Here is a 16,565-nt window from a genome sequence, read left to right as displayed (position 1 = left end):
TGAGAACTCTCCATCTCCCGGACCGTCTTTCCATAGCATCACCAGACTAATTCTCTACCCCTGAATTCTCTGCTAATTCTTTATATAATGTTGTCAATCTTTGTAAGGCTCTAGTAACTGATCTCTCTGAAACAGTATTATTTGATATAATTGTGCAACAGGATGATCCAACATGGCACACACACCTCCTTTCTCTGCTAGGAGCACGTCTAAAGACATTCTATCATGTCAATAAGCTGGAAGCTGCTTGTTGTTCAGCTTGTCCCTTAACGGCATCCCTTGTAATAATTAATAAACCTCTGTTAGATGCAATGAATGTAATTAATCCACATTCTTATTGGTAGTTGCCCATCATAAAAACAATGAGTCAAAACCTGCTCCAATTTGATCTCTGGCACTCCCCGGGGACTCCTACTGCATCTCTTGTATGCTGTGGAGCTGAAGCTCTCCCCAGGTGCTGTGTTTCTCTTCAGCCGAGTTCAAGCTCACAAGAGTTTGACCTGTTGTGGGCCAAACATAGAAACGCTCGACCAGTGTCATCAATGCACATATTTCAGTCTTGTGCTATCGGTTCTGTGAGTTGGAAATCTCTTAATGAGATTTTTGCAAATTGGGCTGAGTGGTTCTGTTACACTGTGCATCATTGTTAACAGACAGGTTTACTCTGTTATTGGTCCGAGTATTACTGGGACTGGGCTTAAAGCAAGGAGGGGCCTGACTGGTACACACACACACACACACACACTATATTTACTGAGCTAGTGGTATACAGTTTACAGTCAAGCCACATATTCTTCTCCACATATCCTGTCTCCCTGCCTATTCTATTTCTTACTGTAGTAACTTTATATCCTTTCCTACTGACTGCTTGGAGATTGCAGTCTTCTTGTTTTCTACCTTTATCCTAAAGTGTCCTTGTGGACCTGCTCCTAAAACCTCTGCTGCCTAAACAAACAGTCTCTAATCTCTGGGATGCGATGAAACGATGGTGAGGAATAATGGATCACAATCATTTATTTTCTTACATGTCACTCCTCTCCGTGGCAGCTGTGCTCCTCTGCCCACCTGACCTGTTCTGCATATTGTTAGGGGAGAGGGACAGGTTATTACGTCACAGAAATCACATTTAACGTGGTTGTGCAGTCTCAGGTGTACAGGGCTATACTCACCCTCCTGTGATGACTCTGACCCCCATTTCACAGTCCCCTTCTAAAACTTCGGGTTGTTGAATCTTCACTGATGGTGAGACAAGCGCCCCTATGGGTACCACCTCCCTGTGTAGTCAGACTTCACCACGAAGAGGTCCAGTTTCTGCTTTATGGAGTCAGTGTCTCTCACAGGAGTGGTGATATATTTATGTGTCAGGTGTCACCAGGATTCTCTCTCTACACCTCTACCTCTCTACCTTCCTCTCTTTCCCAATGGTGGTATATTTCTAAATATGGCTCTGATAGTTTTCCCGGCACAGATAGGGAAACTTGGCATGATTTCCAGTGTTCTTTTATACCATTAGTCTTTCACACTTATTTACATCAACACTGATTATTGTACCCTAAATGTTCTTATTCTGTCTAATGTTTTATGTTTTTGCAGTGCAAGTACTTTGACCTGCAATTCTTACATAAAGCTTATTATTATCATCATTATTATCCTTTACTAACATTACCTTATTTTACAGTTCATTTAGCTGTAAACACTTTAGCTACTGTCATAGCGTCTACTGTATGTGTTGGAAATACTTCAGCTCATTTTATACACGTCTATAATCGTTAAACTATATTTATTTCCTTCATATTTATTTAGTTCAGAATATCCGTTTCAGCACATCTGCATGGATTTTATTGGAGTCGGCATTCGGCCTTTGAATCAAATGCTATGAATATACTCTATTAATATAATACTCAATATAATACTCCCCCTTTTGAGACATGGTCAAATACCGTGTCTCAATACACACATTTATATAATCTTCTCGGTAGTACTGAGTTCTTCTCTGGTCAAGTGTTCTTTCGAAAGTCGTCTCTGTCTTGTATGTAATTATTCTTAGTCCAAACGGCTTGTTCTTACTTTGTAGCATCATTCTGCATCTCTTTCAATATCTGTCTTGTGTTCTGGTGTGTTTGTCTTCTCATTTACATATTGTTGTCTACTGAAACTGGATCAGTTCATATGGTACGTGTTGTGCCTTTATATAAAGCAATATACTTTGGTAGCTGTACTGCCTTCAATAAGTCTTCTATTAGAGTGAGTAATATTAGTCAATTAGTCAGTAATATTAGTCAATTAGTCAATGTTACCCTACCGTTATTCTGTACTTGTTGAGCAAACACATGTTGAACATGCATAGTTACTGTCTGTGTAGATATTTACAACTTTGTCTTTCTTTAATCTGCACGTCTCTGTCAATGCTATCAGTTCTGCTGCTCTGCTGACAGATGATTAGGAAGAGCTTCTGCTTTTAATACGTCGGTCTGTGTCACTACAGAGATCTTGTCACCTTCGGATCCTCTAGGTTACTTTACATGATCCGTTAACAAACATTTCTATCTCTGGTTCCTCTTAGGGAACGTCAGTCAAGTCTGGTCTTGGTGAAGTTCCTTGTCCGTCTCTGTCGTTCAGTCATGTGGTTCTCCGTCTTCAGCTGTTGGAAATAATGTAGATGGATCAAAGTTGTACATTATTCTATAGTCAGATGCGGTTGTGAAAACAAGACTTGACACTGCATGTGTCACTGGTGTTAAGGTCAATGGCCTGAATAACACTTGATGCAGAGGCCTGACCTGCCATTGAAGCTGCAGTTACTGCTCATGTGCGGTCAGGCATCGCCTTATCTACTGGGTCTAGTTGTGAAGAGTAGTGAACCACTGGTCTACTCTTATCTCCATGGTTCTGTGTTAATACTGATGTCATGAAGTCTGCTGTTTAGATAAAAGGCTTCTTATAGTCTGGTATTTCTAAAACAGATGAGTTTACCAAAACTTTATTTTCTTAAATAATTCGTCAGCTGTTCCACTCCCTATTATCTTATCAGATACTGATATGGGTTTTTAGAAATCCGTTTTGACAGAGGATTAATTAATAGTGCATCATTTGGCACTCAGCTTCTACAGAAATTACACAATTTGTCTCTTATTAGTTTAGGTGCTTCTAATTAAATTCTTCCTCTCCTCTTCCAGTGCTCTGCCTGATTGTGAAATGCTGTAACTCAAATTCTTTACTATTGATTTGAACAATTGTAGTTTATTACATCAAGGCGCTCATCATATCCTTAAGGGGTTATTGTGTAAATGCACACTTCTTTCCCTCAAACTGGATTCAAACTAAATCTGACTTTCTTTTACCACTTAGCTGGAAAAGAATGCGTTTGCTATATCTATTATTAAAAATGTGCTCTCTGGATGCTCTTGGTACTACAACTTTATTTACTACCTGTAACTCTGGTACCTCAGCCATCCTATATATGGCCGTTTTCCTTACCGGAAATATGGATTGCTCCTGACACTTGATCTAATTCTCTCTGACACTTCTTGCTTAAACAGATACCATCTCTAATATGGCCTGATACTAAAGTCTTTTATTATTATTTTTTATTCTGAACGTAATCTATCATTAGCTGATTGTTTTTATTTTACACTCTTTATTATGAGTATTTTGCAGCTCTGTTCTGCTCTAATCATTTCTGTCTGCTCCAGAATTACACTAAAAGTCTACATATCTGTCATCCACACACTTATTAAACATGTTTTCTCAAAAACATATAAGAGACAGTTTTCTACACTTTACAATTCAGCCTCCTTTAATTGACTATGATAGTGTGTGTGAATGCAGATATACAACCTGGTTCCAGAAGTGTGGATCCCCGTTGCTGGGGAGTCATGTTCTCTTGTCAGTCCTTTTTCTCACGTCCGGTCTACAGTCTGGGGTTCTGGTTTCACATTTTTCTTCTCTTTAGCATTCCTCAATTCAATTGGATTTTTAATTGTAATTTACCAATTTGTCTGCTGGTGCACGATTTTAAATGTAGGTGCACTTTAATTGCCGTCCTACAGGAGGTGGAGGTGTTTAAATTTTGTAAAGTTTCTATAAACTTTTAGTTGTAGTCTCAATTTTGTCCACCAGAGGCATTTAGCTATCAACCGGATGTGGGTTTTTTTTTTGTTAAATTCCCCCCGGATGAAGAAGGATAGAAAATGGAGGTTTCTTTGTTCTAAATTTTCTCTCCTTTAATTTTGGAGAAAACTCGCATATTTGGTTTTAATCACTCGGTCACTACATCACTTATGCATTTTATTTCCACCCAAAATGCTCCAGCATAAGACTCAAGGTTTAGTTTATCACAATTTACTTTCTCATGCCTCGTAACATCAAGTAGGCGGAATTAGCGACCCAGCATCACTTGGCCACCGTTAGCTGGTCCTAATCTCAGAGGCCTTTCACAAAAACGTCTCCTGCTTTCACGTTTTTCCAACTCAAAACTACTTCACATACACTCCACAGTTCTCTTTGATTTCACAACCGTCTACCAGTCAGTTTGAACAGTTTTCACCCGTTCTACAAACTCCAATGCATTAGCTAAATATCAGCGCTAGCTTAGCCTCGCCTTAGGCCTGCTTTAGACACACTTTACTCACAACAATACAACAATACAACAAATCTTAACGTGTTTTACACTATGCTTGCCCCAAAGGAGATGATATACAACATCTGAGACTATGAGGCGATCGTCATCGGTTCTCACGTAATTCAGGATTATAATCACTATCCTCCTTTGGTAAACAACACTGGCTTCTAAGCCACGCTTCCCTTAAGTCTTTTAATTAAACTATACCTATCTGCCTTCCAAAGGACTTCTTTAACATTAAACTAACTAAGCTTTCTTAGCTACCTTCCTTAGGTGTTTTCGTATTAAACTACATCAATGCAAGCTTACCATAAGCTTTATCCGGTACCAGACCGGACACCCACCATGGGCTTTGTTTGATTAAATATGAGCTCCCCGTGAACCCTAACCAGAACTTCGCTGGAACCCTCCGTAGGCTTTTTCGTTATTATTAATATAGCTTCTGCCCTAACCAGATCTGTGCTGGAACCCTCCGTAGGCTTTTTTTAAATAAATATCGTGAAACACAATTAATATCTTCAATGCTTGCTCTTATCACATGTATTTCAACATTCAGGATTGCTTTCTATCGTTTAACAGCAGTTGTATTAGCTATGACCGTCGAACATTGTTGCTGGCATTCATTAATACATTTTCCTAATCTACCTGCAGTGAATATTTGATTTAACCGGTGTTCACTCTCACCTGATCTTTTGCACGTGCAATGAATACCAGTCAACGATACTCGGTGACAGTACTTTACATTTGAATCTTATACTTGTACATTTAAACCTTTTACTCTTCTTTGATAACTTCAGTTACTTCCCGTAGAAATGGAAATATACTGTTGAAATGATATCTTAAAGAACATTTAGTCCACATTTCTAAGCGCTTGTACTGTTTAGCTCTTGATCTTACTCTTTAATGCATTTATTTAAAATTACTTTGGACAAATGGATGTAATGTAAAAATCGGGCTCGTGCAGATTATCCTGGATTATAAACGGCTGTTGTTGATAAAAATAAAATGAGATTTGTCCTTTACAAACATCTTGAAGTTGTTTTGCTTCCTGTAGTTGTGTTTCAGCTGCAGTAGAAATGGCTGAGAGGAGGAAGACCAGGAAGAGATCCGTCTCTGAACAGCCAATCAGTGAGCCGAGCAGGTAATATGACACCAATCACAGAACAGCTAAATGTAAAACGTCTCCACAGCAGGCCTCTCTCTATATGACATCTATAATACTGTAGATATGTGTAGTGTTCTTCTCAGGATGCATTTCAAAATAAAATAGAGAAAATAAATAAAATAGCTTTTGAAAGATTGTGTATCTTAAAATAAAGTGCTTAATCTTAGAACAATAAAATAAAGTGTAGCAGCAGCTTGAGTTTCCCTTGTGCTCCAGTGGGAAAGCTCTGTTGACTTCTCTCTTCTTGGAGAGGCCATGAGTAGTTCTTGTTCTCTCCCTGTCTGCCGCTCACTCGTCTCTTCTTCTGTGTTTCTCTCCCTTTCTCCGTCTTCTCTTCCTGTATCGCTAACTCGTGTTTCCGTCTGTCACGCGCCTCCCGCCTCTCGCCTCTCATCTGTCTGTATTCAGAGTCACAATGTTTCCCGCCTGGAATGCACAGATTTGATTGGCTGCGTAGCGTCACGTGGGATGGCTTAACTCGCATGTAATTGGTCTCCGAGTTTCCTGAACCGCTAAACCGGTGCCGTAAAAACGAAAAAAAGCTGCGCCGGTTAAAATAGAAAATCCCTCAATAATTTATTGATTATAGGTCCGGGTCCGGATAGGTCGGCGTCTGGGTCCGGACTCAGACCGCAGTCCGCCAGTTAGTGACCCCTGCTGGAGACTCTAAAGAAGGGTTTCCACTTTAAGTCCCAGGAACTAAAAGCCTTTTGTTGTCTCGACTCACAAGGATTTGGCAAATTCGTCCGCTGACGTGTAAAAAGGTGACGGCTGCTTAACGGAACATTTTTGCGTGCGACTCCTACGGTTGGGCCAGCAGCGAGACTTTTCCAAAGAGGCGTTATCAGATTTTGGGAATCCAAATGGTTACTTTCTCTCCTGAAAACATTTGTCAAACTTAATAATGTGACATATTAACAGCTCTCAGTCTGATGACTGACGGCCGGGCCGGTCTCAAGCGGCTCTCAGATAAAGATTTTTATAAATTCAGTCAGTCAGAAATGTTGTGCGCTGCAAACTCCACCCCGAAGTTACTGAACTTTGGGAAAGAACTACCCCCCCAACCTGACTTTTGGGGGGGTAAAATAATGTTGATGATTCCTGCGCTAATAGTTCACAGATGGGAGAAGCAGAGTCCTCTGGTCTAAGCGGTCTCTCTGTGAAGAGCGTACGGTCCATAAGCCAGCCATTAAACTTTGGTGTTAGGTAAGCATAACTTTTGTGCACTAATAATGAAACGTTATCGATGTGATTTACAAACATTTTCTCTCTTCTTAGTTCACCGTCGATCGAGTCCAAAGCTCCAAGTGTCGTCTCTCTGAGTGAACGATCGATAAGCCAGCCATTAAACTTTGGTGTTAGGTAAGCATAACTTTTGTGCACTAATAATAAAACGTTATCGATGTGATTTACAAACATTTTCTCTCTTCTTAGTTCACCGTCGATCGAGTCCAAAGCTCCAAGTGTCGTCTCTCTGAGTGAACGATCGATAAGCCAGCCATTAAACTTTGGTGTTGGAACGACAAAAAGGTAAATGATTTAATGTATTCTGTAAACAAAAGCATATTAATGTGAGTTAATCAAAGATTCATAAAGAGCTTGATAACGGTGGAACCATTGATGTTGTACGTGTATGTATCTTATCTCTGTTATGCAGTTTGACAAACTTAGAATGTCAGACTAGAAATGTAAATCAGAGAACACAAGTTTTAGTCGTGACCCCAAATGACCCCAGAACTGAAAACATGGTGTGGTTTCAGAGCCCAAGGTACGTACCACAGTGTGACAGTGAGGTTAGCAGTCTACACGGCTGGGGGGGAATTCTGGCTGCATCTGTATGTTATTTAATTTGCTCAGTTTGCGATGCATAACTGAAGTCTGATCACACAAAGTCCAGTTTACTGTGTCACTGCATTTAAATATGCTTTGAGTTCAGTCTGGATCCTCAGCCCAACGTTGTGAAGCTGCTGGTTTTGACGAGGCTTAGAGAACATGGGTTCACCCTGATTATCACCCTACAGCGCGGAGCCGTCCAACTGTTCAGTGTGTGAGGAAGTTCTGAAGGATCCAGTGCATTTAAACTGTGGACACAGGTCATGCAAACAGTGTGAAGGCTCAGACAGCCCCTGCATGTTGTGTGGGAAGAAACGCAGAACAGATCTTGAACACCAGAGAGATCCTGAGGAAGACTCTGGTGAGTTTAAATACTTGTATATGTAATACTACAATTAGTGCTACTACAGCTAATGCTAGTAATAGGTTATTATGTCATCAGTATTATAATTTGCAATGCATTGTATTGTTACAGGGGGCAGCCATCTTCTGAAAGCAAAGAAGATTCTTAAAAAGTCAATGCAGAAGAAATTTGCTATGACATATGAAGGCGATGGGGACAAAGAGAACTTCCTAAACAGCATCTACACAGCACTCTTCATCACCACTGGAGAGTGGGAAGGGCCACATGAAGAACATTCCTTCAGACGACAACAACAACAAACGTCTGAGCAGTCAGTCCACCTCAGTGACATCTTCAGACATTTTACTCACCAAGAGATTCCCCGCAGAACAATGCTGACGAAGGGCGTTGCAGGCATTGGAAAATCATTTTCTGTGCAGAAATTCATTCTGGATTGGGCAGAGGAGACAGAAAACCAGGATATTGATTTTGTTTTCATGCTTGCTTTCCGAGAGCTGAATTTATGTACGGAAGACAAAAGCTTGCACAAGCTCCTGATTGAGTTTCATCCTGCTCTTCGAAATCTGAAAGGTTCCAATGATTTGGACGAAAACAAGGTTCTAGTGATCCTGGACGGCCTGGATGAAAGCAGACTTGAACTGGACTTTAAAAACAAGCCGGTTACATCCGTCACTGAAGTAACATCTGTGGGTAATCTCCTAGCAAACCTCATCCAGGGGAACCTTCTTCCTAAAGCTAACCTCTGGATAACATCCCGTCCAGCAGCAGCTTGTCAGATCCCTGCACAATATGTCGACATGGTGACGGAGATAAGAGGGTTCAGTGACCTGCAGAAAGAAAAATACTTCAGGAGGAAATTTAGTGGCGACTTGAACCTTCCTAACAGGATCATTTCGCACATTCGCTCCTCACAGAGTCTAGAAATCATGTGCCAGATCCCGATCTTCTGCTGGATTTCTGCCATATTATTTGAGGAGATCTTTGGGGGAGACGAGGAAGCTCAAACTCCCCAAACTCTAACAGAGATGATGGCACACTTCCTGTTTGCCCAGACAAAACGCACAAACAGAAAATATGACAAGAAGAGTGAGAAAAACAAAGAAAGGCTTATGAAGACACAAAAGGAATTTCTTCTGAAACTTGGTAAGCTTGCATTTGTTCAGCTGCAGAAGAACAACCTCATCTTCTATGATGAAGACCTAACAGACTGTGGCATTGACATACAAGAGGCAATCATCTACTCTGGATTTTGCTCCACAGTTCTTAGGGAAGAATCCGTCTTTTCCCAGAAAAAGGTCTTCTTCTTTGTGCACCTGACCATACAGGAGTTCTTTGCAGCTCTTTTTGTCTACGACTGTTTCATAAACAAGAAAACAGAAGAGCTCGACAACTTCCTTGATCTGAAGGACGAAGAACACACTTTACTTGATCTTGTAAAGATGACAATTGACAAAGTATTGGAGAAGAGGAACGGCCACCTCGACTTCTTCTTGCAATTCCTCCTTGGCCTCCTGGTAGAACCCAACCGAAGAGTCCTCGAGGGTCTGCTGACATCGCCGGACCAAAGCCAAGACACCGAAAAAAAAGTCTTGATACACCTAAAAGCCCTCCGAAGAAAGGCCCTCTCTCCAGACACATGCATCAACCTCTTCCAGATCATGGTCGAGATGAGAGACCATAAAGTCAAAGATGAGATTCAGGAATATCTCAAATTGTCAGATCATTCAAAAACAGAGCTGACTCCGCTGCAATGCTCTGCGCTGGCCTACATGCTGCAGGTATCGAAGAATGATCTGGTTTTGTTGGACTTGAAGAGTTTCAACACATCAGAGGAAGGCAGAAGGAGGCTGATACCAGCTGTGAGGGTCAGCAGAGAGGCCATGTAAGTTTCTCTTCCCTGTAATATGTAACACAATGTTTGTTGATCTTATTTTATCCATTTCTTTACAAAGTTGCACCTTTCTCTTTATCATATTATAACCCTATTATCCACCCCTAGACTAGCTGACTGCAAAGTGACTGAAGAGTGGGTGAAGCATCTGTCCTTTGGTCTCAAGTTCCCCCACATGCCTCTACGAGATCTGGATCTGAGCAACAATGACCTGAAAGACTCCGGAGTAAAGCTGCTCTGTGATGGACTGTCCAGTCAAAGCTGCAGACTCCAAAAGCTGAGGTATTTATTGGACGTTTCATAACAGAGTTCATTCTTTGCACTGATGTTCCTTCAGTCTGAGCTGGGCCACAATGCTTCCTGCTTCAGTACTACGACCATCAAACTCTCATGTAATGTGAAACCTCATTCACCAGCCCCAGCTGTATTATTAAAGCTGCCACTACAGCGCCTCAATATGCACCCAGCGCTGCTGAAGGGCTGCTCCTACCTTCTTTACATTCATTCAGGGATGCATGAACCTCACTGGTGGTGTGGGTGCTTTGTATCACTACATATCAAAGCTGCATGCTAATAAACCAAACACTGTGTGTTCTCAGGCTGTCAGGTTGTCAGGTCACAGAGAAAGGCTGTGCTGATCTGGCCTCGGCTCTGAAGTCCAACCCCTCCCATCTTGAAGAGCTGGACCTGAACTACAACAATCCGGGAGACTCTGGAGCGGAGCTGATGTCTGAGCTGAAGGGAAATCCACAATACAAGCTCAACGTACTCAAGTAATTATAATGCTGGAGTTCCAGAGTTTTGACTTTTCTACTGAACTGAGTGAGAATGATGGAGAACCTTTACTGCTCTACGATGAGAGAAGAATGTATTGCCAACTGTGAAACTACTCAAGGTTCTGTTAAAGGGTTCCCTACGATCAGACCGAATTCTGGTACAGTGTAGTCACGTAGCACTATAGGGTGGATCGTTCAGGGGGCAGCATGAGTTAAATGGTTGTTCTTTGTCTGAAAGCTTTAATCCTCATTTTCCTTCACAGTCTTGATCATGGTGGAAGTCACCGGATGAAAGACGGATTCAAGAAATGTAAGTATATGTAGAAATCCTGGAGCTTTGCTGAATGTTGTGACCACAGGGATAAATACAAATAGTCATTTCAATGAATTGGTGAACAAAAATGTTCTACTGCACCTTTTGCATCACAAGAACAAGAATATTGAGGGAAGGCACCTTCTCTCATGGGTTTCTTAGTCACTTGTTGACTGTATTGCTGCGCAGCTCGATAATCACAATCTATGCTCCCAAAATAAAGTGTTTCTTACCTCCAGATGCCTGTGAGCTCACTTTGGACCCCAGCACAGCCCACAAGAACCTCATTCTCTCTGAAGGGAACAGAAAGGTGACCTGGGTGAAGGCCGAGCAGCAATATCCCCATGATGAAGAAAGGTTTGATCACCACCAACAGGTGCTGTGTGAACAGAGTCTAAATCTGCGCAGCTACTGGGAGGTCGAGGTGTTGGAGCCCTTCACCATCGGGTTAACGTACAGAACCATTGGCAGGAAAGGGAATGCGAATGATTGCAAGCTGGGATGCAACAACAAGTCTTGGTGTATTAGTTGCTCTGATCATGGTTGTTTTGTTATGCATGACAATAAGAGTGTCAACATATCTTCCTTCTGCTTGCGCTCCAGCCGGCTGGGAGTGTATCTGGATCGTGCGGCTGGCACGCTGTCCTTCTACAAAGTTTCCTCCGTCAGTCGGACCCACCTCCATACGTTCAAAACAAAGTTCAATGAGCCGCTCTATCCTGCTGTTGAACTTCACACTCAGTCTTCTGCCTTATTTGGTAAGATAACATAGCTAAACTTTCACTGCAAAGAGGTAGATATGTGGAGGGTCGGGACATGTCCCCTACAGTCAAGGGACTACTAGAGGTCGTCGGTTGGAGAGCGGTCTGACTCGTTCAGTCTCGTGTGATTTGCCATCATGTCACTTTTCATTCATGTAAATAGACAAAGCTCAACACATGCAAAGCATTTAGATCAGTGTTTCTCAAACCTTTTCAGACCAAGCACCACTTAACCAATAAAACAACACTCACGGACCACCTGACTCCCCAAACATCCAAAAGCAATAGTCCTGCTCACCACTCCAACAGTATATCACAACTGACTAATAATGAGCTTCATGTGACCGTCTCTATATCGCTCCTTCACACATTAAATCAACAGACTACATTTATTACTGAGTGTATGTCCGTACAGAGAACGTACCCACAGCAAGATCGTTTGCTCTCAAAAGATCCTGAAGGTTTCCCAAAGTAATCCTTGTGTTTACTCTCAACATGTCGCTTGAGCTCGGCGGGTTTCAGAGCCTCGTTCGCCAACGACTCGTAGCACAGAACACAGTGGATTGGGATCCTCTTCATCTCCAGTCCAAAAAAATCCAAATGTGATGTAGTCGCTGTGATATCTTCTCTTCACTTGAGCGCTGGACTTTCTGCGTTCAAGCCAAGTGTCACAGCTTTCAGCCGGGTGGTGGTTGGACGGCGAACCGCTCTCCTGGGACCTGTGTGGTAACGCACACAGAACCACTTGTAGCTGCTGAATCACCTGCATCCGGTCCGCGGACCACGACCACTCTTTGAGAAAGACTGATTTAGAAGAATGTCTGCGAAGTGAGACAATACAACCAAATACAGAAACATGCGCCCCCGCCCTCCAGAAAGTGTTGAGGAGGGGTCTTTAAAGTTTCCAAATCTAGCGTGAGAAAGTCGCTTACAATGCATGTGCACAACATTTGCAGAAGCCTGAAATGTATCGCTATGTACCTTCTGGGTGCAACTCTCATTGAAATGAATGGGGCGACATCTGGAAGCATGGTATCCCGTGTTCTTAAAGCCGCAGTGAAACAGAAGTCAGAGCATCTTTAGCTTCAACGATGTGACGGGAAATGTGGGTAGGGTGTTCTTTACGAGAGTTACATCAAATCGTACAATTTGATATCACTGTTTTATGCCTTTTTCTTTTCATTATAGGGATGTACATATGTGTTGTTTTTAATAGTTTCAGTTAAGTTAGTGGCTGGACTATTGTTGTGCCACTCAGAGTTCATGTCTCACGATGTTTATCTGTTTCATTTGGTCACATTTCACGCCGGATACATCTGTGTGTTCAGACTCTTCATACGCATTAATGATCGTCACAAATAGTACATTAAGGACTCGAGCTGCTCTTTACTTTATCTATTCTTGGAAAGTTCTTAACACTCAACTTACAGTAACTTCGCTCTTTACTTCTACACGTTGCAAAACACTGCGTTATTTTACTTAGTTACATTTTAAAGGTTTCTTCTGGTCTCTTTAAACTCATTCAAATATCTATCACTTTTTTTATTGTTGCCTTTTGTTCACTTCTATAAAAGCATTTTGAAATATTTTTACTTTAATGTTCTTAATTCAACAGTTTGTTGTATTGAAGCCCTGAAAGCAGCGTTACACCATCGCAAGTAATATTGTTATCGCCATATTCAGCAATAGTATTTGTGTAGTATAGCGCTCGTGTAGTGCAGCCCTATAATTCATATTCAGAATGCGACTGAATTATGGACGTTTGAATAAAACGCGTTCCTACCAAGAGTCAATATTTATTTTAACCTTCAGCACATTTGTTCCCCAACATATCCATGTCGTTATTCTTTTAAACATTACGACAAAATAACCAGTATTTGTGTCTGAACCCAAACAAACTTTAACCATAATATGAATGATGTTGTAACGCGTGAGCTCTCACAACATTGGGTCAATATAAAAAGACAAACGTTTTATTAAGTGTTTGTGGAGTCACATCTACATCTGTACAGGATAAACATCACGCTTTATACTCAAAAACATGGCGCCATACTGCAGTAGTAACATAAGTAGTTATAATGTGTGTGAAATGGAAAAAACAACAAAAAAAACCACATTAGCTCTAAAACAGCTTTTTTGCACTTTAAAGCTAAAAGTCGTCGCCGCTCATTTGAAAGATTCATCACTGATCTTCAGCTCGACTGAAGCTCGTTGTGTCGGTATCAGCCTCCGTGTGTGTTGAGCCGTGTTCGCTTTGACTTCATACGTCATGTGTTGTGTAAATGCTTTGCACCTGGATATTGTAGGTTTGTGTGGAAATAGTTTAGGTTTGATCAACTCGCTGTAAGATGTCACGATAACATCACATTTTAATATTGCTCTGGTTTTGTCTTACATTTCAATTGTGTGTCCTTAATTCTGCAGGCTGTTTGTTGTGGTTGTGATAACGAGTGTAGGGATTGTGTTTGTGCAAAATAAATTCTCTGTAGATTTGGGTGTTTCAGATGTGTTAAAAATGTTTTCATATACAGTATATTCATATATTATTCTTAATATTTCACATCTGGTTTTCAATGTCACATGTAAAGGGTTCGTTTGTAAAAACAGATAAATGCCATTCTTATCAAAACAACTCCACACCATGTTCCCTGGAGCGCACAACAACTAAAACATGAGAACATTTAAGAACGATGTATAAAAATGGCTTCTGCTCATTAATTCTTCGTGTGTTGTGTCTGACTGTTGTTTTCATGTAACCTATCAATAAAAATATACAGGAGATGTAAACGTTTCAGTTACGGTTCTTTGTCCCTTTCAATAACTTATTATTCTCTTGCCACTGTGTTTCAGATGTAACCCTACACACTCATTAATGTCACTTCAGTTATGTCCTGGCTCTGTATCGTACATGTAGGAGTCACTGCTCATCGTTATTCTTCTCCACTAGATGTCCCCATATCATCACATTTGCACGTTTTCTGCAGACTCACTTGAATTCACCGACGATTCTAATGTTTTTAATTCAGTATATGCAGTGTGTCTGTACACTTGTCTGTCTCTGCCTCCAAAGTGAAAGTACGTTTGAGGATAGGCATGTTGTTGGTGGTGGTTAACGGAGCCATGTGTTTCCTGCTGCTTTCAGTTTTTATGGCGAGCTAAGTTAACGTCTCCCGGCTTGATATTTACTAAACAAACATGAGTGGAATCGATCTTCGCATCTTACCGTTTGGAAAAAAAGCGAATAACCGTATTTCCCAAAATGTCAAACAGTTCCTTTAATCTACATTTAATTCACATCACAGCTTTTGTGTTTTCTCTTTGTTCACAAATATGAAGACAAACATATAAACAACGGCAAACATTTGAACCATAACTGAGAACACAAACATACTGAGAATAGCCGGGACGTTTACATTATCGCTTGAATGAACGTTGTGTTAGTGAGCGACATGCAACTGTCTCAGTATCGGTTCATGTGTACAGAACATAATGGATTGTCCTACTTGTCATATTGGGATGAATGGTTCACTGGCTCACAGTAAAGGGCGGGGCTGTTTGGCTGCTTCGTGTCCCAGCTGTCGCCCCCCCCCCCCCCCCAGCACAGACACACTGAGGGAGGGGGGAGTCCCTTCAGCCATGTGTCACAATAAGAGCCCTGACTTCTACCAGAGAAGAGTACTCAGGTGAAACATGACAGATTCTATAGGTGTTGATGTCCCGTGAAGATGATAATGTTATCTTCGCACTAATTAACACGTTATATGTTTCTTTAATCAGTAATCACAGGGAACCTTTGCTATTCCTTGTCCTGTTCAAAGTCTTTATTCTAACCTAAGATTGAATAAGCTTAGTCCTTCATATTTACGCATAAACATCTGTTGACAAAAGAGCAAATAAGTATATTACTATCCATTTATTCCATATATTGGTGTCACAGTGCTGAAAGTTGATTTTTGAGGCCAATACTGATCTCGATGTTTAAAAAGTCTGATTGTCATTTCGATAAACTAAAACAATCTTGATCTACGGATCCCTGAGAACTGAATAGTTTCAAACCTAATTTGGCATTTCTGTACTGCAATTTCTCTCAGGAGTCGACATATAAACACATTACAATACTGTATATCTGCTAAATCTTTTTGCATTAAGCTAATATGACTGATATTTAACCAAAAAATGTAAAAACTGACAATAGTAACCTAAGCAGTGACATCAACAGATCTTAACAAACATTTAATCACGCCCACCACAACTTTATTAAATATTTAGATCACTAACGGAGGAGAATTATTTATAACTTCAGCCATTACAGTAATTTATCATCAGTTATTCATTAGTTTTGGTTTCTTAATCGTAAATCATTAATACTGATGTTGTAACTGTTATTACAACCGCTGGTAGTAGTGGTGGAAGTGGTAGTAATAACTAAATAACTACAGTGGAGTACGGATAGTTCCAGTAATAATAGATATGGTGATAATAGATTAAGTTCTTGAGATGAATTCACAAGTTCAAAATCAGAGAATAGAAAAAGTTAGAGTGTGTAGGAATAATTTGAAAATAATGTGTGTGTGTGACACATGGCTGACCTTTTAGTTAGTTGAAAAAGGCTTTTTACAATAAATAATTACAAATAACAATATAGTATAACAGCTAATTTGCTATGTAATATAAATAATTATAACCATGAATAATCAAGTTACAATATTACGAAAAATTATAAATTAGACAATTAGGCAGTGAGCAATAAGATGCCATTTGATAACCAGAAAATAAAACTTGTATATAGAATATAAAATGATAGTATGTAGAGATGCTCTAATAATGACAGACGCCGCTGT

At 40.6% G+C, this 16,565-nt stretch overlaps 1 protein-coding gene across 1 annotated transcript in view; it reads left to right on the top strand.

Moving 5' to 3' along the window:
* Nucleotides 1-14,511, top strand: part of LOC115023533 (protein NLRC3-like) — a 16,596-nt gene extending 2,085 nt beyond the window's left edge. Inside the window, exons 2-11 of the mRNA XM_029454575.1 lie at nucleotides 5,676-5,762; nucleotides 6,900-6,992; nucleotides 7,065-7,148; nucleotides 7,221-7,316; nucleotides 7,808-7,980; nucleotides 8,095-9,865; nucleotides 9,983-10,156; nucleotides 10,474-10,647; nucleotides 10,914-10,960; nucleotides 11,203-14,511. Of these exons, the coding sequence (XP_029310435.1) occupies nucleotides 5,698-5,762; nucleotides 6,900-6,992; nucleotides 7,065-7,148; nucleotides 7,221-7,316; nucleotides 7,808-7,980; nucleotides 8,095-9,865; nucleotides 9,983-10,156; nucleotides 10,474-10,647; nucleotides 10,914-10,960; nucleotides 11,203-11,735 (3,210 nt within the window). The 5' untranslated portion in view covers nucleotides 5,676-5,697 and the 3' untranslated portion in view covers nucleotides 11,736-14,511. The remainder of the gene's footprint in view (nucleotides 1-5,675; nucleotides 5,763-6,899; nucleotides 6,993-7,064; nucleotides 7,149-7,220; nucleotides 7,317-7,807; nucleotides 7,981-8,094; nucleotides 9,866-9,982; nucleotides 10,157-10,473; nucleotides 10,648-10,913; nucleotides 10,961-11,202) is intronic.
* Nucleotides 14,512-16,565: the final 2,054 nt, after the last annotated feature.

This window comes from Cottoperca gobio, chromosome 18, assembly GCF_900634415.1.
Source record: "Cottoperca gobio chromosome 18, fCotGob3.1, whole genome shotgun sequence".
NCBI lineage: Eukaryota > Metazoa > Chordata > Actinopteri > Perciformes > Bovichtidae > Cottoperca > Cottoperca gobio.
The sequence above is the reverse complement of the archived record's forward strand: the minus strand, read 5'-3'. Positions and strand labels throughout refer to the sequence as shown.